The 25,096-nt window shown below is 35.8% G+C and overlaps 1 protein-coding gene across 5 annotated transcripts in view; it reads right to left on the reverse strand.

Annotated features, from left to right (window-relative positions):
* The window catches only part of LOC119074965 (disheveled-associated activator of morphogenesis 1), a 61,540-nt gene continuing 36,444 nt past the window's right edge, over nucleotides 1-25,096 (reverse strand). For 2 of the 5 annotated variants that reach the window (XM_037181354.1, XM_037181353.1), the window contains 16 exons: nucleotides 13,298-13,537; nucleotides 7,403-7,696; nucleotides 7,219-7,331; nucleotides 7,031-7,166; nucleotides 6,857-6,962; nucleotides 6,605-6,696; nucleotides 3,476-3,697; nucleotides 3,240-3,417; nucleotides 2,460-3,116; nucleotides 2,193-2,398; nucleotides 1,994-2,130; nucleotides 1,773-1,934; nucleotides 1,550-1,713; nucleotides 1,092-1,491; nucleotides 860-1,031; nucleotides 1-761 (listed from right to left, as the gene is read on the reverse strand). In XM_037181354.1, coding sequence (XP_037037249.1) covers nucleotides 474-761; nucleotides 860-1,031; nucleotides 1,092-1,491; nucleotides 1,550-1,713; nucleotides 1,773-1,934; nucleotides 1,994-2,130; nucleotides 2,193-2,398; nucleotides 2,460-3,116; nucleotides 3,240-3,417; nucleotides 3,476-3,697; nucleotides 6,605-6,696; nucleotides 6,857-6,962; nucleotides 7,031-7,166; nucleotides 7,219-7,331; nucleotides 7,403-7,696; nucleotides 13,298-13,342 — 3,372 coding nt within the window. In that variant the 5' untranslated portion in view covers nucleotides 13,343-13,537 and the 3' untranslated portion in view covers nucleotides 1-473. Of the gene's footprint in view, nucleotides 762-859; nucleotides 1,032-1,091; nucleotides 1,492-1,549; nucleotides 1,714-1,772; nucleotides 1,935-1,993; nucleotides 2,131-2,192; nucleotides 2,399-2,459; nucleotides 3,117-3,239; nucleotides 3,418-3,475; nucleotides 3,698-6,604; nucleotides 6,697-6,856; nucleotides 6,963-7,030; nucleotides 7,167-7,218; nucleotides 7,332-7,402; nucleotides 7,697-13,297; nucleotides 13,538-17,053; nucleotides 17,234-17,286; nucleotides 17,429-17,465; nucleotides 17,657-25,096 lie in introns of those variants that run through there. The other 3 variants (XM_037181355.1, XM_037181357.1, XM_037181356.1) reach the window with 3 other exon arrangements.

Consider the following 25,096-nt stretch of genomic DNA (forward strand, 5'->3'; position numbering starts at 1 on the left):
TTACAATATGCGACGAATTGTTTTTATTGAAAAGGACAAATTATTTTAAACGTACACTATCGACTCTAAAATTTACATCCATAGGCAAATCATAGACAACATTTTCCGTTTATTCAATCAGTCGCGGTGTAATAATGCTCCCATTTTCTACACAAGACCTACGACTAGTAGTCCAAATTTTGCGAATAAAATTTACGAAAAAGACACACTCAATTGCCTTACGGTAAAAAAAAACAACAACAACAATAATCTTAGATAAATACTGGATCGCAATAAATTACACAAGACGAAAGTGATTTGACAATCTTTCCACCTCGATCATCGACGAAAATAACTAGTACTTCGACAATTTGGTACAATTTTGCATAGCCCCACACTTTCAATCCAAAAATGTTGAATGAAATAAAAACCGACCGCTATGCCATTACTATTACAGTCGAGTAACAATTACATATTCATTTGACACGTTTTATTCATTGTCTTCGTCCAACAACGGGCCGTTCTCGGCTTTCTTCACGATGCAAACTTTGCCGTGGTGGCGATGTATTGCTGGTGTCTTTTCCTCCACCGAGTCGCGTTTTGCGAGATCGTTTAAACTTTGCCATATCTTCGCCGAAAACATCACCGGTTCGTAGCGCCGATATTAAATCATCGAATTCGCCCTTGGTATCGGTTTTGGAATCAGATTTCAATCCCAAATTCTTTGCCACTGAACTCATCAGGCCTTCTTTGCTCTTACGTTCGATGGTTCGTTTTTTCAGCTGAAATGAAAGAATTTTTCTTAGTTTTGTTTTTTGTTCCTTCGCAGACAGTGAGGGGATTGAAAATGAGTAACGAAAAAGGATTTTTTTTTGTTTACCTCAGCCTCCTGTTTGGCACGTTTTTCTTCTTCGTCTTGACGTTTCTTGAAATTATCGTTATCTTGTCGGGCTTCCATAAAGGCAGTGAGAAATGCATCGAAAATACCAAAAAATTCATCCGGCTGCACAACGGAACCATCTTCGCCAAATAATCTGATAGCTCGATCGAATCTGGAACGAAAAGGAAACGTCAATTGAAGTCGAATTTAGTCGAATTTACTGCACCCGCACCTTGTTTTCATGTCTTGAAACTGGTCTTCTAATTCAGCGAATCGTACGGAAGCCTGTGCATGGAATTCTCTCATCACCGGTAGAAATCGATCTCCAATTTGCTGTTGACCTGCCGCACTTCGATGAAAATCGATTTCGCGAGATACTTCAGCTAAGCCCGTACGTAACATCGTCATGTCTTTGTCCATTTCGCCGAGCGAGACTTTACACGCCACACGCACATGCGGAATGTCTTCGTCCAGTTTGAGCAAATCTTTGAATTTCTTTTCGATAACTTGAACGAGATAATGCAGCAGAGTAGTTCCTTTCAACGAACTAGACTTCGTATCAGCTAATCGATTGAGCGATGCTAAACGAAATCCAGATGCATTACCACGAGCTCCGCGGTTCATGTAGTTTCCTGCAATGGAAATGCAAGATTTTCAGTTTGACATTCATCTGAGACTGAAATGTCCTACCTAGGGCTAACACTAATTCCAGTAATTTCCTCAGTCTTCTCGATCGAGCTACTTCTCGTGAGGCTTCCATTACACTAGCTATCCGAGGTGAAAGGTCGTTTACGGTCATCATAAAGCGTTTCTTGTAGTGCAAGCTCTTCAATCTTTGCTCATAATGAGGAATCCTGCATATTATGACAAAGGGTGTTTACAACAGTCGGTATAGTCAACGAAATATACTCACTTGGAAATTTCGTACAAAAATCGATCAGCCCTGGCCAGCGAATCAATATCTTCTGAATGTTCATCTAAAAGTGCGCGTTCCTCAGCTGATGGTGTGAACTTAAGCAGCTGTTCTACCATATCGATTGGCAGTTGCTCATTGGAATCCATTGAAAGTATCGCTCTGGAAACGAGAAATAATTGATTAATTTCATTAGGCGCTTTACTGACCAAATACAGTACTTGGATATTTCTTCGTCGCTCATTTTCAATTTGCTCAGTAAAATTGTACAATTCTGCGCCCGACGTCCATCAATTACTGACAGGATTTTCGTTCGACTTTTTCCCATCAAACGCAAATCTTCGATGGAGCCATCGTTCTAAAGAAAGCAAAACGAAATTATTTGACGCTCACAATAATGACAACCGACGATACACGTACAGCAACTCCGTTTTTCTGGTAGGCCGAGAAAATTTTGTCAATTGATTCGAGTTCCATGGTGTTGTACCATTTTGAATCGTCCAGCTCACTCCACACGGTGCCCTGTACCTTCGCATCGGGCAACTTCGACCAGTTAAAGCTTTTCAACGGATTTGCTGGCTGTGGCACATTCTTTTTCGCTACGTCCGGTTTCGGTGGTGCTGGGGCTGTGTTTGATATTAGTAAATGAACGCTTTGAATATGAATCTTTGTCGGTAATTCACATACCAGCCATTTGCATAGATAAAGGAGGACATCCTGGTGCTGGTGGTGGTAGCGGCGGCATCACTAATGGTGGTGCTGGAGGTATTGGAGCTAACATCATTGGTGGTGGTGGTGGCGGCGGCGTCGATTGTCCATTACATCTCTGTAATCCTGCCACTTTTTGTTCATCTGGTATGCTGCCTTCGGTAACTAGGCGTTCTAAACGGGCTCGCTCTTGTTGCTCTTGAGAATATCTGTGTTGAAGATCTTCAGCTCGCATTTCAGCATTCAGTGCACGTTGAACGGTTTGCGAATGATTCGCACTTTCTTTTTCCAAACGTTCTCTCATCCTGATTAGGCTAGTTTCCAAATCTTCTTTTTCCTGCATTCGCATATCGTATTCTTGTTCCTTTTTCGCTAATTTGGCTTGCATTTCTAAATTTTCTCTTTCCATGTCTTCCGCTTTGGTACGTGCCGACACTAATTCCTCTTCTTTGACTAATAGTTTCACAATCTTTCGGACGTCGATATTGATGGAAGAAATGTCAGGGTCCTGAGGTTGGTGGTCTTCTTTGACTAAGTCTGGATCAATATCACTGGATGGTCTTTCGTCGACTTGAAGAACAATTTGCTGTACAATTCGATCGAATATCAACCAATGTTGAGTGTTAGGTCCGGATGCTGAAATTTTCAATTTAATTTTAATTGCGTTCATTGACAGAACAATTTATCGACTCAATTCCAATCCAATCGTACAATTCACTGAAAAGGTTCAGAATTGTTTTAAACATCGCGTGTACTCACAAGGAAGCAACAGCATGTGTTGCAATAATGACAATAGGTGTGGATATGCTGCTGAGTGACTTAATTTTCTTCTCATTAGATCAAACATAGCAGTGGCACTTTTTGTGTCAACATGTTCGTTGTCAAATTTTCTAGCCAATTCTTTTTCGTCCTCAATCCTGACCATTTCAAAGAAGTCCTGAAAAAAAACTATTAAAAGCAAAACACCAGAAAACAGCTCTCGCCCCCGCTCATACCAAATGCCGATCCAGTGTCTCGTTCTCATGTTTTCGCAATTTGTCGATGGTCGGTTGAATACCGAGTAACAGAAATTCGTATCGCAAATGCAAACGAAATTCTAGATTTTCTTGTCCGGGACCGTAGTTCAGAACGGCATTTATAAATGACATTATTGCCGTTTTCAGATTTACATCGTCCCGGTACGCACCAGTCGACCGATCCAAATCGTTGACGATTCCCTATGTTTGCATTCGTATAATAAAAATGCTCAAATTAGAGTCCGGATGCTTATGCCAGATTCAGGATTTTTAATTTTTTCCCGTCTCCAGTAAACCGGTAGTTTCGGTAATTTTACCGTTTTTCTGTAAAACTCGAGACAGAAGCAACATTTTTCATCCAATTTTTGTTTTGAAGGGCCCACCGCCAACAGTCTTGAGAAGACATTTTTTTATGTGAAAGAAAAATGACGGATATGTCGGAAACGCAATCGATAACTTAAATACTTTTCAATTGGTGATTACGACGATTTTGACAGCTTCTTCACTTGCAAATTTTTCCGCCTAGTGATCGAAAACTAAACTGAGTCGTGAGGAGCTTATGGGAATTTTTCCAGCGTCGTGCGTTTCATGTGAAAGTCTCAGGGAAAAATGTTAGTGTAGTTGCAAGAAACAACTTTGCCTTTGAACGTCATAAGAAATGTTGAAATTATACATATGACTAGCTCAGTCCAACTACTATATAAAGTAAATTCAGTCAGTAGTTGAAGTGCATTTTTTGTTCGTATGTTTGACATACTAAAACAAACGTAAACAAGGCATCAGAACAGTCGGAGCGTTTGCTTCGACTGAGCCACGTACGACCCGCAAATCTATTTCGTCCGTTACCACAATACGTCCTCAGCCCTAATACGCCCGTAACCCTAATACTTCTGTAACCCTTATGCGTCCCTTTCCAAAATGCTTCCGTAAGCCTATTGAGTACTTGACATTATTGCTCGCCTAGCAAAAGTGCGGCATGTGCAAATTTACTGAAAGTGTTCATCTTTAAATTTGCGTTTAGCGCAATTACGAAAGCCCGTACGAAGTAAACCTCTCAAGTAAAAAAAAAATTGGCGAAATCGGAATAATTTTACTTCACTTACATGGGAAAAACACTTAGCGCCGAGTAGCGGCCTTAGTACAAGGGCCCAAATTTGATATTTTTTTGCCACCATTCAATAGGCATTCAATTATCTCTCAAATGAAACAAAAACTAGCAAAATCGGATGAGATTTATTCGACTTATGTGCATGAACCGCTTAGGGCCGATCAGCGGCCTCAGTCCAAAGACCTAATTCTAGAAATTTGTCCACAACACGCTATTTAGTGTGCAAGTATATCTCAGATTTTACAAAAATTGGCGAAAACGGATAAATTTCACTTCATTTTTACCGATTTATATTGTTTTAAATAAAATCCAATATGGCCGTCGGCAGCCATTTTGTTAGGTAACTGCAAATAGTAGTAACGCTTTGCATTCGTCAATACCATGCAAACAAAAAAAATCATGAAATTCCGGTCAACCAAATTTCATAAACTTTTTTTCCCTGATTGGTTGCAATGCTTCTGTGAGCAAATCAACACCAGGCAAATAATAATTATTTGTTATCGGATAACTGATAGCTCACAGTAAGCATTGCAATTCGAAAATTTTGTAGTTGGTAGCTGACTACCAAACGTAATTTCCGGCAGAGATGTTTACTATTCGATAACTGCGCACCAACTGACGAAATTATTCTGCCTGCTTGCTTATTTAAAGCTTGAATTTTTGATAGTTGACTACCATGCTGATAAAGAGGTGGTAGAGACGTTAACTGTTTGAGAGCTGTTGGTGTGATGAAATTATTTAGGCTGCCTGCCTATTTATAATTCATCGATAATTTGGTAGTTGACTACCAAACTGGTAGTTGAATACCAAATTGGTAGTTGAATACCAAATTGGTAGCTCACTACGAACTGATAGAAAGTCGAAGATATCGTCTGAAGAAACATTCTTCCTGCTTGCCTATTTATAACTCACGTATTTGGTAGTTGGTAGCTCCAGAATTGAAAAATTGAGAAGAAGAAAAAAGACCTCACTAGGCTTATAGCCGGTCTATTCTTGTTTTTTGTGGATTCGTTATCTATGAACATAGACAAATGCTTTGCCCTTACCGTCTGCTTCCAATTCAACATGTTACAAACGGCATATTAATCTTATAAGCCCCCAGTACTTCGTACGGGGCTAAAAATGCGTAACTCTTCTTAACAAATTCTGGATCTGGAATAGTGGTCGAATAGATCATTGTCAATGTCGTTTGAGCTGTCAAATAAGTTTCACAATTTCACAAAGCTAACCTCAAATCGAACAAAAAAAGTATTGGGTTGTGAGACGCCACACAAATTTTCATACATTTCAAGGGGCGGCTCTGTGAACGATCTTTTGAGGTTAGCTTTGTGAAATTGACAACTCATTTGACACTTTTTGAAAGAAGAAACCGCTATTTGACACTGATCTATTGATCCGATCCGACGTTAAAGTTATTATTCAAGTTTTTCGTTTCAGTTTAACATTCGTGGAAAAAAAAAATAGTCAATACCAATTTAGTGTAAGCAATTGGTATCGAATATATTAATATTTGTGGCAAATATATTAGAATATATATTTGTAGCAAATAATTGACACATTAACACAAATATATTTTGAAAAAATTCGCCACAAATAATTAAATATATTTATGAAAAATATTTATATATTTGTCACGAATATATTTTGAAATATTTTGTCACAAATAATTATATATAATTGTGACAAAATAAATACATGAAAATGAAAACTTATTTGTCACAAATATAAATATATTTGCAGCAAATAATTCTTTCCAAAACTTTTTTTCCGTGTTCCCTACATTAGTATGGTAAAAAAAAACATTTAAAGCCAGAGGCACTGAGTCAGGGCTGAAATTAATTAATCCGGAAAGCGAACACATATCCGTCATTTTGTTTTTCCCAAAACAAATCCATAAAATGTAGGTATTGAGTGTGTCTTTCATACTTTTCATCCATGGGAACCACGTTTTGTGACATAAGCACCTGGACTATTTCGACGTTATATTTGAACAGCATTACCTGAAACCGCGTCCGTTCAGCGGCAAATTCTTGAAAGTGCACCATGGCGGACAGTACTTTCTTGTGGCCACCAGGAACAAGACACACAGCACCTTTGAAAGTCAAAAAAAAAACATTGAAGCGTACATATAAATTGCAGAAAAATAGCCGGGTGATATTTCCCCAGCGTAAAAAGGAAATGAATAATCGAAACGGCTGGATTTCGCAGATGGCATGCCGCCAGTTGTACGGGAAACACTAAATATCACATACCTAGTATTTCCAATGCTGCTACTTTAGTTTTGATGTTATCAGCTGCCAGTGATTGAGCTATTGTATCGATCCCGGTTGGATGAGCCAGAACGTGTGATCGGCCAGTCTGTGTAGTTAAATTTTTTTTATTATTTTCACTTTTCTCAGTTTGTGTTTCTCAGTTCCATTTTTTACCGAATTATTCATCAACGCTTTGATGCAACCAATTAGACTTGTATGCAGAGGACTATTAGCTACTCGAATATCCAAAGTTTGTAGAAGATCAAGTAATGCTGGAAGCCCTTGCAGCTCAACAAATCGCAACACAAAACTACGAACACGGTAAACACTTTAGTTCGGAAAAAAAGAAGCCAATTTTTTACCTATGAGCAGAAGTCCTTAGAGCTGTTCGCAGTGCATCTAACAATGCCGTATGAGATTCAATTTTAAAACTATATTCATGGCTGGGAGAATCTTCAGGTGTCGAACGCAATTGCTGCATTTTAAAAATAGAATTACTACTTCCATTCTCATTGAAATTGAAGGGCCTGTATGCGTTTGACTTACGATTGCCATATCTTTGAACCGTTCAATGTAGTGTTCCGGCGATGGTGGAGCGGATCCTTGCACTGCACCATCCGCACTGTCGATGGGACTCTTACGCGAACAATATATCTGCCATTTCTTTTGCGATGGCAGACTTAGCATAGCCGCTTTATTCAGAGCCGTTAAATCCAGTTCTTCTACGAGTTCGGCAAATTTTATGTCGAGCTCTTCTATCGATGGCATCGGTTGGGTCGGTGTGAGTGTTTGAAGCGTGAATGCCCCTTCAACAACACAAATTTCGGGTGGTTCGTCATCCTGGAAAAATAAACGAGAGTAATACTTAACTCCGACATTTTTCACCGATATTTTTAACGTTGCGAATTGGCAGCGAACCATTACAATTTTTTTTTAAATACAATTTATTTATTTATTTTCAACCGATAATTTACAGAATTACAATAGCATATAAGTTGAGTGAGTGTTACATTGAAACGAATGAAGGAAAAATCATCTTGCAGGAAGATGCGGGAAATTGCAAAAAATGTCGTACTGTAAGCGTAATTTTATGACCATAATATTGTCAGTTATCACAATGCATTATTTACTTAATATTATTTAATATTATCAAAAATTACAGAGTCCCAAGCGTCTGCGTTTGTGCATCAGATTAAACGTGGATGAACACATAAAATTTCTCCTCAATAATTAAGCCGACCCATGCTGGGTAAACATTCAAAATCAGGAATACAACAAAAGCAAATCCTCACAGCAAATCTGTCTACAGTTAGCCAGTCTGAATTTGGTTTACTTTGGGAGAGCATGAAAAGATGCATCAAAGCAAAACATTAAATTAAAAAAAAAAATGTTGGCCCATGCCTTGAGGATCAGTCCCTGAAAATTGAGAAATTTGTACTGTAACTGTAGAGCCCCAATGTTCGGTGTGTAAGCTTAAGGTCATGAACCAACTTTCATTTCTGTTCAATGGTGAACTTTAGTGCACCTTTTCATACTCTTTCAGAATATACCAGCCCCTGTATTTTCACTTTTGAGATAGCTTCAGAAATCAAGAGTATATTGGGACATATTTTATAGAGTAGGTCCTAGATTCGCTCGCTGAACCCTGCGATTTTGTACACCTTTGATACTTTGTGTCTGCAGTAAGGTTTTTCAAGTATTTTGAAAAGTTACTTAAGCGACTCAAACGAAATATTTTGTGCACCGGGCAACTGAAATACGACATAATCATTTAAATATTATTTTCCAATGATTTTTTGTTATCAAATGTCAGGTTTTCTCGAACGATATAGCGTGCGGGAAAACAATTCATTTCTTTACGATTTATCGTGCGAAAACGGTTTTGAATAAATTTTTCCATGATTAATTATTCGATTGAACAAATTTAATATGGTAAATGTGTTTTGTCTATTTCAGTTGTCCGGTTCACAAAACGTTGTTCGTACCTCGACAGGAAATGGATTTTTTCAGCACACTTAGGACACACTTCGCTCGTAAGGAAAACTTAGGACTGGTGCTGAAAAAATCGTCATTTCATGTCTTGGTACGAAAAAATACTATTGTCGGCTTTAATGCTGTACTTTGGTGGTGCACTTTTCCAAACTTTTTCAAACCACACCAGCTTTAAAGATGTAATTTATCTAACGGCTTCAGAATATTAAATTTGGCAGTCGATACTAAATCGTGTCTTGTGGCCGTATTACATTATTATTGTGAAATTAGTAATAGACCGTGTGCAGTATAAATAATTTATTTTTAATTGATTTAGCTTATTATTCTATGGAACAAAAGTGTAAACAGAATATCTGAAAAATGTCTGCTTGATTTTATATCTCACTTTAAAAGCTGTAATTTGAATGAAACTAAAAGGATATCCGAACCATTCTAATTCATTCTAATTGGATTCTCACTAAGATTTTAATAAGTGGGATGGCATCGGGATGACAACAATATTTTTCACAGATTTCTATAAAAAAAATTAAATATTTTTTTCAATGGTTTTCATGGTAAATTTTCTTTTTATTGAAATATGAAACTATTTTCTCAAAATCCCACACGGTCTATTTTTTTTGTTTATGTTCAACCAGGCCCGGACTGGCCATGCTGGGAGTTCGGGCGATTCCCGAAGGGCCTTTTGCCTTAGTCAGGCGAGGCCTTTTGCCTTAATCGGGCGAGGCCTTTTTTGAATTTCAACCATTTATTGTTCAAACAAATGAAGCTCATTTTAGCGAACATAGACAAAATCTTTAATTTCCAATCGAAATTTCTCCACTGAGGCCTTTCTGTTTGTTTTCTAGAAATGTCTCAGTAGAAAAATTTCGATTGGAAATCTAAGAAAAAATTAACAGAAAGGCCTCAGTAGGTAATCGAAGAAAATTTGATAGAAAGGCCCTCGGAAAGGCCTCAGTAGGAAATCGAAGAAAAAATTAAGAGAAATGCCTCAGTAGGAAAATTTTGATTGGAAATCAAAGAAAAATTAACAGAAAAGCCTCAGTAGGAAATCGAAGAAAAAATTGAGAGAAGGCCTCAGTAGAAAAATTTCGATTGGAATCACACAAAAAAACAGGAAGGCTTCAGTAGGAAAATTTCGATTGGAAATCGAAAAAAATGAACGGAAAGCCCCCTCCTAATCAAAATTTATGTACTTTCACTAGCGAGCGAAGTGAGCGAAATTTTTTAAATAAATTTATCGTTAGTTGAACTTTTTTTTTTCTTTTAAAATTTTGCACCGCCAAATCGCTGCGCCCTAGGCAAATGTCTTAATTGTCCATGTGATGTGGCGGAACTGTGTGATTCACTTACACTGTGGAAATTACACAATATTAATCAGTCATACGAATCGAGGGCCTAATTGGAAAAAGTCGCCCGAACGCAAGGGTCTTTTGACTTTTTCCCCGAAGGGCTTTTTTGAGCCAGTCCGGGCCTGTGTTCAACGTAAACGCTTTTCATTTTCATTGTTTTATTTCAACAGTCTGCTCAATTTGGTAACTAATGTGTTTTTGGTTTCCTCAATGTTTACCAGGTATTGATGGAGTACAAAATATGATAGTGTAAACGTTGAGGCTCGTAATGATGGAATTTTCAATAATTTGAAACTACATCGATGAATGAAAGGGACAAGAAAGATTTTAACATAACAGAATTATGTTACATTCACGACAATTATTATTACAATTTCCCGCCGACATAATAATAATATGAAAATCTGACAAAATAGGAGAGAATGTTACTAATCACCAAAAATAGTGTATGTCATTTATGAACGGCCCCCAATAGCAAAATTCGTTTGAATTCATAATGTTTTTTTCCTGTTTGTATTATTTTTATTTAACAAAGTAATTTTTAAGATATTACTCTCAAAGATAGAGGTGGCTGATGAATTAACGAGTAGAAAGTAATAACCGATCAGACTGTGCGATCAGTTCATTAATCAAATAGGTGGAAGTAACTTATATTTTGTTGAATAAACAATTTTATGTTAACGATGTGTGTGATTTTTTTTCTCAGTGGCTGGCAATTTTTTTAAATAAAAAAAATCAACATTCAATTAAATCAATTGTAAAGTAAGTAAATATATCAACCGAAAAGACTGATCAAGTACACGGAAAAGAAAAGAAATATTCAATACCAATTTAATGTAAAAAATTGGTATCGAATATATAAATATTTGTGGCGAATATATTAGATAAACATTTGTAGCAAATAATTAACTATATTCGTTACAAATATATAAATATTTGTCCGAAATATATTTAATTATTTGCCACAAATATTTTTTTAATAATTCGTCATAAATAATTAAATATATTTGTAACAAATATTTACATATTTGCTACAAATATTTATATATTTGTAACGAATATATTTTGAAATAATTTGTCACAAATAATTAAATATAATTGTGACAAGCAAATTACCTGAAATTTTGTGACAAATATAAATATATTTGTCACAACTATAAATATATTTCTAGCAAACAATTCTTTCCAAATCTTTTTTTTCCGTGTATCAACATTTCGTGGAACAACTTTTTTATGAAACAACTCAAAGCATCTTTCCAAAAATAGACTCGGAAAATTTCTCAACTTTAAAGTTGCCTCACACCAATAATTCTAAACCCATTCCATAAAATACTGGGTGGTGAATTGTTGCCTGGTTGCCTGAATTGTTGAGGCAAGAATTTCCACGGATCCCAGATTTTCCAACATTATTCAGAGCTTAACTTCGGCTGTGTAGCGACGGAAGAATAATATTTTTCGAATAAGTTTAGGGAAAATCTGCCATAAACATTTAAGAATGGAACGCTGGAATTGGAATGCCACAAAAATAGTACGGGATGTTGTCGATGTACGATGAAATTAGTATAACACATCATTATGATCGCTATTTATGTCAAAATTCTTTTAATCCGATGTTTCAATGTCAAAATCTTTTCTTTATGAAGATAACTAAAGTCACAATATTCAATGCATTAACGTAACAGCCCTTCCAGATCTTCTATTGTTTTCCCAGCTCAAGAACCTGAGGATTTTACACTTTTTAATCGGACTTTTTCGTTATTTACTGAATTTTTGTCATTCTTAAGGTAACTGGAGGTCAGTTACGAACACTATCATTCTTTAGTGGTCTATTAACTTCCGAACTTTCGATATGTTGCAGAGGAAGTTGTTGCGAGCATTTTTGTCTTTATTTGCGTTTATTTGATATTTTTGGTTTATAGATACGAAACGAATTCTATTGGGTAACATTTTCTTTGGCCAGAATGCGTATTACCCATAGCGATATTAGACATTCGTCGGTAAGTTAAGACATCATGAACCGAAGCGATAGCGTAGGTTCGTGACGCTAGTTCGACTCACCTAAAAAGAAAAAAGAACAACCAACGGGAGAACTTTGGATCATGAACCGAAGCTATAGCGGAGGTTCGTGACGATAGTTCGACTCCCTAAAAAAGAAAACAACCAACGGGAGACTAAGGAACCTATATATAGGCGAACATTTTAACTTTTCCATACTGAACCGAATCAAAAAAAAAATGTTCAAACGAAAGAACACTTCAATACGAGTTCTTCGAGCTATAGATCATTCCCAACGGTTATCCGGAGATACACTATTTTAAATTGAAGCACTTCACACATTTTCAGGTATCTCTCCATATTCGAGTTAATAGAAATGTTTCATGTGGGTTTGATATACGTATTTGTACGTACATTTGTTTGCGAAAACTACCTTCGCACTTTTGCTAAAACTTACATTAATTCAATCTTAAGACTTTTTCACCGGAAAATCATAAATTAATTTCTGTAAATATTGGATGCGACTTCTGATAGTGAGAAGATATGTTAGACAGTAAAGACATTTCTAGCGTTGGGTGGTACATCTCGTGCATATTAGAATTGTGACTTTGAAAAACTTTGCGCACAAAAGTAACTTGAATCAACCATAGCTATCGGTGAAAGTCATTTTAAAACGATGCAAAACTAACATTTAGAACAAAATATTGCATGCCTCGAAAGCCTTCGATTGATTTTATAGTTTCAAAAAAGGGTTTTCGGTTAATTTTTTAATAAAAAGTCTTTTTGTGAGAGAATCATAAAAGGAAAGAGGTATAGTCATTTTCGTGTCTGACAAATTTTCGAAATCAAAAACAAATTATAATTAAAAATGTAGAACTTCATAATTTTGCTTCCAACGAAATATAATTAAATGGCCATACTGAATTCAATATCTCTTGCTATGAGTGTATGTACACGAAAACGTCACACACACATTCAAGAATTTAATTTTCATTTCGTTCTCTATTAGTCCAGTTTATCGCTCAATTCTTTTCAGTCGTTGATGATATTAACAGACACAGTCGCTTGTGAAAAATTATCAAGAGTAAAGGTAACAATTTCTTACCTGAAAACACCCACACAATCCACGTCGACCACGGAATCCCGGCATCTTTCTTTGTTGTTTATAGAATTTATGCAACGGTGTTGTTGCGTTATTTTCGTTATTATTTAGGTGACTAGTGTTGTTATTATCGCCAGAGAAACCTTCTAAATCACCCTTTTCATGTAAGTGAGGAAGGCCCCAGCAACTAAGCTCCGGTAAGCGAGATCGTATATCAACAAAAGTTGGACAACTCGGCAAACTCTAAAAAAATAAACAGAAATACAATTCATTAGAACATTGATTAGGGAAATGACAACAGGCTAGAAATAGGCTAGAATGTATGCATAAGTGGGTCAAATCGCACATGGAAATTTAAACGAAAAAATGCCAATTTTGCTCTACATCGATCTTAGCTTATAGATTACGTATTTAGTGAGGGATAGATCGACATCACTATAGGTAGGTTCAGGGAAAACCATCAGTTAATTCAGTATTCAATTTACAATTCAAAGAGCGGACAGTCCAAACGATGTTCGTATTTTTTCTATGCGCAGTTCGTACTTAATTATTTTTTTCAGAATCTTCATCAAATAATTAGAAAGATTTTGAGATGAGTCTAGATGAAAAATTCGCTCAAAAACATACCAGTAACGAATCGGTAACCTCCTTTTGATCTGTCTTTATCTTTTCACAGACAACATAACGTTTTACTATTGAATCAATTACTTCATTGGGTATATAAAGTATTTTGAAGATATTGAGTTAAATAGTAGATTACGACCTTGTTTGGAACATCGTATTTTGTCAGTGTCAGTAAAGCGTATTTTACTCACTCAGTCCCCGAGAAATTAGTCATTACTTCATTGAGGTGAGTGTTAAAATCTTTCATTCCATTTTTCTTAAAACGCTTTTGCTATAGAAGACCGCAAGTGGTTGTTGTGTATTCCTGAAGGCATTATCGATAACAGTTAAAATAGTAAAATACAGCGCTAAGGTATAGCACGTGATCTCAGGGGAGATATTACGGAATCAGTTCTCTTTTCCCAATTATATCTCAATTCTACCTAACAGAGTACGGTTTGTCATTTTTCGAAAGATGTCGCTGCAACAATACAGTTATCAGCAGACTGATAATTAATAGTCAAATTGAAAAACCCATTACTGTTCCGGAGTCCTAAGGTCATGTGCGAAACGATGACATTTCATTTGACTAAAATCCTTCAAGCAAAAAATTAAATATTTTTCAGTTGACATTGGATTTGTTGCAGAGACACCTTCAAGTGAGTGGTACTGCATCGGTAGAGTTAACACAGAATAGGGGAAAGACAATTGTTGCCGTAATCCCTCTTCAGGACTCTGAAGCAGTAGAGGAAAAGAGAAGAGTTTACAGCTGTGAGACCCTGATTTTCCGTCAAACGAATAAACAATTTTCACTTTTAGTTGATTGTAAATACGATAAGTTCAAGATAAACTCGAGGCTTGAGCCATCTAATGGAGTTTGGACCGTTGGGATTATTGAGGTGATAGTAGATAGGTTCCACTCACTCCACAAAGTCTTCTCCATCTTCCCAAGACACACGGATTTTTAGTGATTTGTCATGGTAATGGTTGTTGCCTAACAAATAGGGAGGACTTACTTGGAATCTCTCAGATTGTATTCCCTAAACAAAAAAATATCTATCATTTCTACGCATTCATACAAGCTGTTGAATAAACTACTTCACTTGATAATGATATAACGGCAGAGTAAAATAAGCCAGGAAGGAGTGGTTCATTTTTTTAAAGTCAAATAAGCTAATTCACTGTATGAAAATGAGCTGAAATGAACACTGAAATAAGTTGAATTAATTTTGTTCGCAAAATATAATGATACCGATAAATCAGGTGCCTAGTAAAATCCTGCCTGGTGATGATATCCGCGGTTGGTAGAAGCTAAGGATTCAAGTTCAATGAAGCACAATATGAATTGTTGTCAACAATTCAAACCAAACCCCGGAACAATCCTTTTGAGCTATCACTTCCTTGACAAGAGCAAAACATTAATTTTAACAATGGTGGTGTAACTATCTAAATAATCATTTCGTCTATGTATAAGACTGTGACGAAATATTCTCATTTTTTTTCTACTCTGTCGACATGTCGTAATCTTTTTCAACACAAAGAATTTTTCTTTATCACTCAACGATTCAACTAATATCTCCCGATAATTTGAAAATTAAGTTTTAGGTGAATTTTGAGAAAAAGTCACAAGGGAAGATTTCTAGTAATTGTGAAAAATGTATGAAGTTTCGTATTCCAGAAATATCGAAAATTGGGCCCAAACACCGGCCAGACATATCATCATCAAAGGTGAAATTTGGCTTTCTGTGACTGTTCGTGTTATTAATCCAGATATTCAGTTTATGAACGTCGTCACTGACCAGATTAGGAATAACGCTACTTGGACAATTCGTTGAGGTTAACTTTCGCGCTTTTGACTTAAAATGTGGCTGGAAATTACGCGACACTTGGCGTCTTTCTTAAGACAACAGATAAAGCCGCCGGACTACCAGACCTATCATCGAAGATGAGCACGCACCTAAGAATGAAGTGCAACTGACTTCCAGAATAATCTATCCTCTGCGTCTTCAGACCTATCATCATGCCAATCATTCAAAACATTCACACTCACATAAACACGAACGAACTTTGATTAGACTAAATTGAGGTATTTTCATATTCGAAATCACATTTTGAAAATCTAAACGCCAATTAGGCTGCATTGAGTGGAAGTGAAATATAATTTTACTTTCTTTCAAAATAAAACGTTGCTTCGGTTAACACCATGTAACGATTTTTTTCAATTTAATTAAATTTCAATTTCATTTAAAAATTAAAACGAGTTTTATAAATCTACTACACATTTTCTTTTCTTGTATAATCGAATCGTAGTCGACGACATAATGAACAAGTCGCATGGAAGTCATCTGTAAACATATTTGAAGTAATATTCATTTATCTCAGATAAAAAAAATATTTCTAAAATTCAAAGATATGTTCGTATACAATATCATGTCCGTACGTTAGTAAGCTGCGTGACGCAAGTCCTCTACTACAAATTTTTAAAAATATTTTAGGGACTTAGGAACATATTTACAGCAACTTTTGACTTCCCTCTTAATTCCAACGAACCCCAAACCTAGATATTTGGAATCTAGGCATCCATACGAGTGCAACGAGCTATCACACGTCAAAGTAGGCTAAGATTAGTTAGAAAATTTTACAAAAAAAAAGTTTAGTCACAAAGTGGCAGACGAGTCGGTTTTTTTCCTTTTGAATGCATTTCTTTCAGTTTCAGTACATATTTTTCACTGATTAGTAGTTTCCTCAACATCTACCACTTCTGTCGCATTTTTTTGTACAAATTTTTAGATCAAATTTTTTTGTTAAAATTTTTCTGTACAGACGTAGAATGTGTCACCTACAACGACATCAGTTATTTTGTAAGTTAAGACTTGCGTCACCCTTGCGTCTACCTTTAAGGATTTTTGACTTATACAGTATACAGTGAATGCAGTCTTTTCGTATTCGTTGGGGATTTGCTGTTTTCGGCAAGGGAATATTTTAAAGTTGCAAGTGATTTGTTGGTCAATGAATCGTATTGATAACATGACACGCACCGAGATTTAAACTGGTTGACACATAGGGACGCTTACGTTTGGTCTGGACTCATTGACAAACATTACACGGGAAAAGCACATCTTTGATTTGCGTTAAATAAATGTTTTTTGTTATTACCTTTCAACGGACGTTTGGTATGGTTATTTACAGTACCATTTCGTGAGCAGTAAAAGAATAAAAATTTTGTAAATAACTCTCCATGTCCATAACAACTCAGCAAATGTATATGAAAACAACAAAATCCACCGTCGAAAACTTAAAATTTCAACTGTTTTCCGTTTCAGTTTGGCAATCTATATAAATATAAGACATAATATGATTGGACAAATCTAAAAAATGTGTGACAAAACCTCAATGCGTATGCAAATGAAATCAGCGACTTAATATACGAAATAATTATCATGTTGCACTAGTAATTTATCTACATAGTTGAAAGAAACCTCGCTGAACCTGGGTAAATTTATGGAAATGCGGGTCAGTGCTGCAAGCGAGGTTCCTTCCAAGTGATCACAGACTGTACCGACTGTACCCACTATGTGTAGGACTAGGACTATCAAAAACCAGTCACTATAATGTCGGTGTTGACAAAAAAATATATTTCTTTTATTTGCAACGACATAATGCCGAGACTATTACACTTTTATTAACGTTCACTTCTTATCTGCAGATAAGAATTGTATACCGATTTTACTTGTGGATAAGTAATCACGGGTGCACAACAAAGAAAAAAGAACGAGCTATTCATAGTGCGCAAAATCGTTTTGCGATAAGGTTAAAGAACATTACAGCTATTTTTTGGTGAATAGGAAATGCTCCAAATATTTATTGTTTTGGGTAAATGTTGATAAGACATTCATGGCCGTGAGAAAATCGATAGACCCGTCAACTGATAATATACGGTACATGCAGAGCAAAATGCAACTGTTGTTTTGCATTGTGGGTATTCCACGTCACGGTGCGGCTGAACAACTTTATTTTGAAAAGATTTATGCACCATACTTTTGCATGAAAACACTAGAGGGGATCTACACAAGTAGTTTTGACATAAATTTATATATATTACTTGGCACCTTTTGAAAAAAGTTGATGTTAGTGGTTGTACTGTACATACCTAGGGTGTAGTGTTTTGCAAGTTTTTTTTTTAATTTTCAAAGCCTGGTGGTATGTTCCATGGAAACTCCCCTGATTACGAAACTACTAATAAACTGGCTGCGCCACTGTGAGCAGTCTTTTTTTTGCTTGTCAATAAAGAAACTGTACAGTCTTTGACATTTCCAATGTCTCACTGTCAAATTTTTCTGAGAATTTCATTGTGTCATTGCGAATTCACAATGACATTCTTTGAAAAAAATGACAGTGAGACATTTGAAATGTTAAAGCCTGTACTAATAAAAAAAATATGAAAGTTCGAACTTTCCGTGCGGACATATGAAAGCCGAGTTTTCGGTACTGGCTGGCATTTTTGGGTCTTTTCTCCTAGACATGTAAATAGGAAGTTACTAAATTGGCTTAATAATTACTCCTAGAGACTGTAACTATTATTTAGTGTACTTTGCAGTTAACAAATTTTTCGCCCTCTGTAGTAGGGTTCTGAAACTTGACAGTATACACAACTGTAAAACACTGTAAATACATTTTCATGTAAAATAGAGTACTTCCTGCAGTTGACCACTATGATCACTTTTGCTCGAAGTGCGTGCTTCACCAGAAAAATATCGAAAGGTGTTGCCGACTATGACTTTTTCAAAAAACTTGTTCAAACATTTTGCTTTTTTTCATACGTCAGAAAAATTAAAACAGACGGGAAGAAAAGTGGAATTCTAGAGAATTTTTGTGATAGTACATTCGAACCAAAGTTGAAGCTCAACGGAAGTCGTGCCGCGGTAGGTGTATGGTGTCATGGATAGTAGAGGTCACTACCTATCATTGTAGTTTTTTTTAAACACTCTCTAAAAGTTGGAATTTTTTTCCCATAAAATAGCTACTGCGCCACAAACACGAAAAATTTCGAAATGTTTTCAAGGCGTCCTCTACACATCTACTAATGACCATAATTTCAGATAAATGCGTTACGTATTGTCGGTGATATGCAACAAAAACTATTTTGACCACCCTACTGCAGACTATTTTTTTCATGATTTCTGGCGTGAAAGCATAATTTCTCCGGTAGTTGCAAAAAACCATGGCTTCTTTGCTTTACTACTAAAGTAGTTGCAAAACTTTAGTTTAATATAAAAACTTTCAGTGTTGCGAGACTATGTTTTTTTTTTGCTACTACTTTTTGCAACAACTTCCAAAGGCTGATATAAAAGTAACGTCGATGCGGCGCAAAATTTGAAAAAAAAAATAATAACAATTTTATATGAAACGATATTGTTTTGCATGGAAAGCATAATTTCGTATGTAAAACATGTTTCGAATGGAAAACATGTTTCAAATGGAAAACATATTTCGCACGGAAAACATATTTTGAGTGGACAACCCATTTTCTAAATTATTGAACTTCATAAAGTGTTATGTGAATAGCATAATAGTACATTACTGTCTTGCTGGGATATTTTTTGTCGAGGTGTGTGGGAAGTTTATATTTCGAGCTGAAGGCGATAACTATATCCCACACGTCGATACAAAAAATTTGTTTGCGGCCAGAAAATGCGAAAAACCGGATTTGAACGACAGTTATGAGACGTTTTCTGGCCGCAAGCAAACAAATGAATATTTCTGTTTACTTCATGCGAATGATATAAAAACATTTAGTTATACTGTTTTTGTTATTGCTGCGCTTACTGCAGTTACATTAGAAAAAAAAATTGAAAGAAAAATGTTGGTAAAGTGAGAAGCAATTATTTATCTGCTATTCATGTTCATAGATCAAGTTTATGACTAATTAAAAATTGTTAAAGGTGAGCTTGTCTCACAATTGTTTACAGATACCATTAATTAAAAGTTAATTTTTTAATTGAAACCCATTAAAGTTGCTCGGCACTTTTCGAGAGCTAATCGTTGGCTCATTATGGCAGCCCCACTTAGTTTTCATGCCGGTCTGCATTTCATGTCGATATGACAACAAGGAACGAGGAAGTTGGTATTTTAGAAAAATTGAGAACTGAATGCAAACATAAAAATTTAATTATGGATCTATTGTGCCGCGTGATTGACCTATTTTAAACGTAATTTCTAAGCTACAAATTTTATTAGACCTCATGTCGTTTTTGATATGATCAAATTTCGATTGAGTTTGTTGTTATAGATGTATGCTGGTTCCGCATTCTCTCAATTTGTTTCGAATGTTATTAAAAATATTTGAACTGATTGTATAGACAAAAATTCTATTTTCTATTAACACTGTCTTAACGTTCGAAGATATGGTCTTCTACGTCATGAGGGACCCTTCCCAAATTTTTGAGATATTTATATTTTCGGGTACTTTGTTTCGACAACTTTTTCTACTTGTATATGAAATATATTGCCTAATCACGTAAAGTACAGTACGTATGTACGTGGTTCATGATGGTTTATGATATATATAAGACTACTGACACTGCTTTTGAACAAAAGTAGCCATACGACTCAGTATTCTAGACAATTGGCAAGTTAGTTAATCATGTAAAGTGTAAATTGCCGATATTGGTATCCTGAATTAATGTTTACCTACTCGTCCCTAAGTATTTTTGAACATAAATCAAGTAAATTTTAGCCTATTGTGCTAATTTTGCTTTCATATCAGAGGTAAATGATTACCGTATAGATACATGGGCTCACATGGGCTCTTGTAATTGCGCAACACTTTACCTTCACAGATACAAATATGGACCTAGATCTAAATCTTTTTGGGATTAACAGTACGCGACCGAATATTTTTTAGATTTTAAATTTAATCCCCTCAGGCATTACTTGAACTTATTCCCAAATGAGTAATCCCTAGAGGAATTAAATTTTAATCTTTTAGGCCCTGACGTTTGACGCTTGTTTACTAGTTTACTCATTTTAATCTGATCTAAATGTTATTTGTAATGCAATAAAAAAATATTCTAACCCTTCCTACTTTTACTTCAGAAATAAAAAATTAAAAAAACGATTTTTTCGGGTAGGCTGTGCGATTGAAAAGACACGAAAATTTTTGCTCCGCTGAAATTTTTCAAAACAATTCAATTTAATTCAACAAATCGCTTATTGCTGAAGGTTAAAGAGGCTAAAATACAGGACAATTGGTGTTCATTGCACGTTCATTGAAATATGGGTCAAACATCCAGTGGCTTACCTGATATTTCTGACTGTATCTGTTTGTGCTTGGACAATAACAAAGATGAAAACATCGAAAACTGGATTTCTTGTAAAGGATGCGATAATTGGTTTCACCGGAAATGTAATTTGAAAATCGGTGATGACAGCGCGGTGATTGATGAGGACTGGTACTGCTCAGGTATTGATTGTCAGAAATTGTTTTTTTCTTTAAAGAATAGTAAGAAGCGTCCAGTCCGTGAGCGGTTGGTTAGGGAATGTAAAGGGAAAGTCAGAGGTTCTGCGTTAGGTATTCCTTCAGTAGAGGCTTCTGTTTCTGAAAGGGTAACTTGTAGTGTTTGTGGTTTTCTAGCTAAAAATACTCGTGGATTAAATATCCACATGAGTAAGCATGAACGCAATGAACGCGTTATTGATGACGTGGGAATTAGTAGTAATAGGTCAGGTGAGGAAAGCATTTCCGATATGTTAGATGATTTTGGTGTGCTTCTTAATAGGTGTCGAGTTTCAGTTCCTTTCACTAGAATTATACAAAAATCTGTAAGGATTGCTGTATGTCAGGAACTTTCTAAAGAAATTGAAAGTTTGGTACGGAAAAATGATGTAGTTTCTTGGATGAGACTGCTTGCTTTTCCGTACATTGTTCTGAATAGTAAGTCAAAGGGAACAGGTGGGATAAATGTTATTAGGTCAAACTTAAATGTTTTTCGGAATTGTGCAGATATCAATGAAGCTTTGTCTAATGTGTTACGAAGCGCCGGTATTCCGTTCACGTTAGATAAATCTACTGATAGAGATAGTGTCGCTATTAAAGTTGCGACAAGAAAGGTTAATGAGGGTGATATTAGAGGTGCAGTTAGAGTTTTGTGTTCGAATGATACAGTAGCGCCTCAGACTTCAGAAACTGTTTCTAAGTTAAAGGCAAAACATCCGGATGATAACGGGGAGGTTTTTGAGGAAATAGAGTTATTGAGTACTTTGTCAGCGACTACAGTCGAAGATGTAGCAAAAGCTATTAGAAGTTTTCCATTAAGTTCTTCTGGGGGATTTGGTGGTCTGCGACCTCGACATTTAAAAGATTTAACATCTTTTACTTGTGGTGAAGCTGCAAACCGTTTGTTGAAATCGATAGCTTCATTAGTAGATGTTGTTAAATATGGCAGTGCTCAGATAGACATAGCAAAAATTTTTTTTGGGGCTTCGTTGACTGCACTTTTAAAAGGTGAAGACGATATAAGACCTATAGCAGTAGGTATTGTCTGGAGACGTTTGACAGGCAAAATTGCCTGTTATAATGTTAGGGCTAACTTAGTTGAGAAGTTAAAACCTGTTCAGTTAGGATTCGGTGTTAAAGGGGGTGCTGAAGCTCTGGTTCATGCAGTACGTGCTTTTTGTACTGCTGAACATAAGGGGCCATTGGCTTTGGTTAAATTTGATTTTGGAAATGCATTTAATATGCTATTCAGAAAGTTTATGTTAGGTGAGGTTAAGGATATATGCCCAGAATTACTTCCTTTGTTGCAGCAAGCGTATAGACTTTTTACGAATCTGTATTATCTCGATGAGCCTTTGCTTTCTAAGAGAGGATTCCAACAAGGTGATCCTCTAGGTCCCCCGGGTTTTTGTATTGGTATTATGAGGATGACGCATTCTCTTTCGTCTAGGTTGAATGGTTGGTATTTAGACGATGGTACAATTGCTGATAAGCTATCAGTAATTTTAGATGATATTAGGAAAGTTTTAGTTTTCTGTGAGTTGTCAGGTTTACCAAACAACGCGAATAAGTGCGAGGTATATTTTATTAATGCTTCTGAAGAAGAGGAAGCTAAAATGTTTGCTGAAATATCGGCATTACTACCAGGAATTAGGCAAGTTGATGAGTCTTCACTTGAGATTTTAGGGTCGCCAATTTTTGAATCAGGTTTAGAGAGGATGTTTGCATCAAAAGTTGAAACGATTAAGTTAATGTGTGATCGTTTAAAGTTGATGGATGTTCATCCGGCCTTGTGTATTTTCAGAAAGTCTTTAGGTAGCTGCAGGTTTAATTATTTGTTGCGTACGTCTAGGGCATTTATGTTGCGTGATCATTTGAGGACTGTTGATGAGATTTTTCGTTCAACACTCGAAGCTATCGCGAATGTTAGGATATCGGATTTTTCTTGGGATCAGGCTTCTCTTCCTTTAGTTTTCGGCGGGTTAGGTATTCGGAAAGTTGAAGATCTAGCAGTACCAGCCTATTTGTCATCTGTGTATTCTTCATCTGATTTGTCAAATGAACTTTTAAAGAATTTTAATATTCATATAATTAACGATAACATTTTAGGATTAATTGAACAGGTTCCTAGAGATTTTATTCCAGAGAATGATGAAAATAAAAAGGTGCAAAAAAATTGGGATACCCCGATGATTAGGAGTAAGTTTTGCGAGATGTTTGAATCTAGTGAACCTATTACACGTGCCAGATTACTTGCGTCATCTACTAAAGAATCTTCAAAGTGGCTGCAGGTGGTCCCATCGAGTAAATTAGGTTTGCTATTAGATAACAACGCCGCGAGAATTGCTGTTGGTCTTCGTATAGGTTCCCAATTATGCGAAGAGTATAAATGTATCTGTGGTAAAATGGTAAAAAAGGACGGTTTGCACGGTTTGTCTTGTAATATGACTGGAGCAATAACACCTAGACATGACGATGTTAATGGAATATTTTCTCATGCATTTTCTTCTGCAGGAGTACCAACTATATTGCAACCACCAGGTATTTCTAGAAGTGACGGTAAAAGAGTTGACGGTATGACCATAATTCCGTGGAGTCATGGAAAGTCTCTTTTATGGGATGTGACAATACGTGATACGTTGGCTCCTTCATACATAAATGAATCTTCTAAGAAATCAGGGTCAATCGCAGAAAAGGCAGAAAGATTGAAGCATAACCATTATATAGATCTAAAAGAAAATTATTTATTCACTCCTATTGCTTTCGAATCGCTAGGTTGCATGGGCCCAGAAACGAAAAAATTTGTCTACAAATTGGGGTCATTAATGAAAGCAGCTTCAGGAGAACCGCGCTCCACCGATTACTTATTACAGAAAATTTCAATCGCTATTCAAAGAGGAAATGCGGCATGCATTCTAGGAACATTAGGGAGAAGTAGAGTAGATGATTTTTATTTATTGTAATATTTATTTGTTGATGAAAAGATCGTTTTTTTACTGACTGCGCCTTTGTGAGCAGTCTTTTTTTTCGCTTGTTTAAATAAATAAATGAAAATTTTTACGGATATTGTGATATACCACTGCTGCAATTTGTTCTTAATCCCAACGTGGCTTATTGTGAACCGTTGTTTCAAAGAAACTAATTCCTCATGGGATTAAAATTCAAATTGCCAGATGACAAGATCGTCACTTCAAACCTCAATTTTTTTTCATGATTTTCATTTATATATTCTTCTGAAGTTTTCTTACCATTTTTTATAAGTATTTAACAATTTAAATTCAAAAATGTCTCGTTTCCCGTGGTAATGGGGATAGTTCGCGGCTAAAATTGGCCTTCCTGCCAATTTCGATCTAGAATTTCTCTATATCTATACTATCTTTGTAATGTTTACATTGATTTAATGATTTATTGAATCTGGTAGTATCTTTACAAACCGACTTAAAATTTTTATTCTGAGCCTGGTATCGTAAGGCAGAATAATCCATCGGTAGTCCCATTGCAACATTTTTAGACCAAATTAATTTTTCTCACAAAACCATATCTTGCTCGTAAATCGTGTTCGAACTCAATTAACTCAAAAGTGTGATTTCAAGACAATCAAATTATAAACGGAAAATAATAAGCAGTTGTATCATCATTCAATCCCCAATATTATTGTTTAGACCTACTTTTAATCCCTGATGGAATTACATTTTTTCAATTTC

This window comes from Bradysia coprophila, unplaced genomic scaffold (assembly GCF_014529535.1).
Source record: "Bradysia coprophila strain Holo2 unplaced genomic scaffold, BU_Bcop_v1 contig_151, whole genome shotgun sequence".
Classification (NCBI taxonomy): Eukaryota; Metazoa; Arthropoda; class Insecta; order Diptera; family Sciaridae; genus Bradysia; species Bradysia coprophila.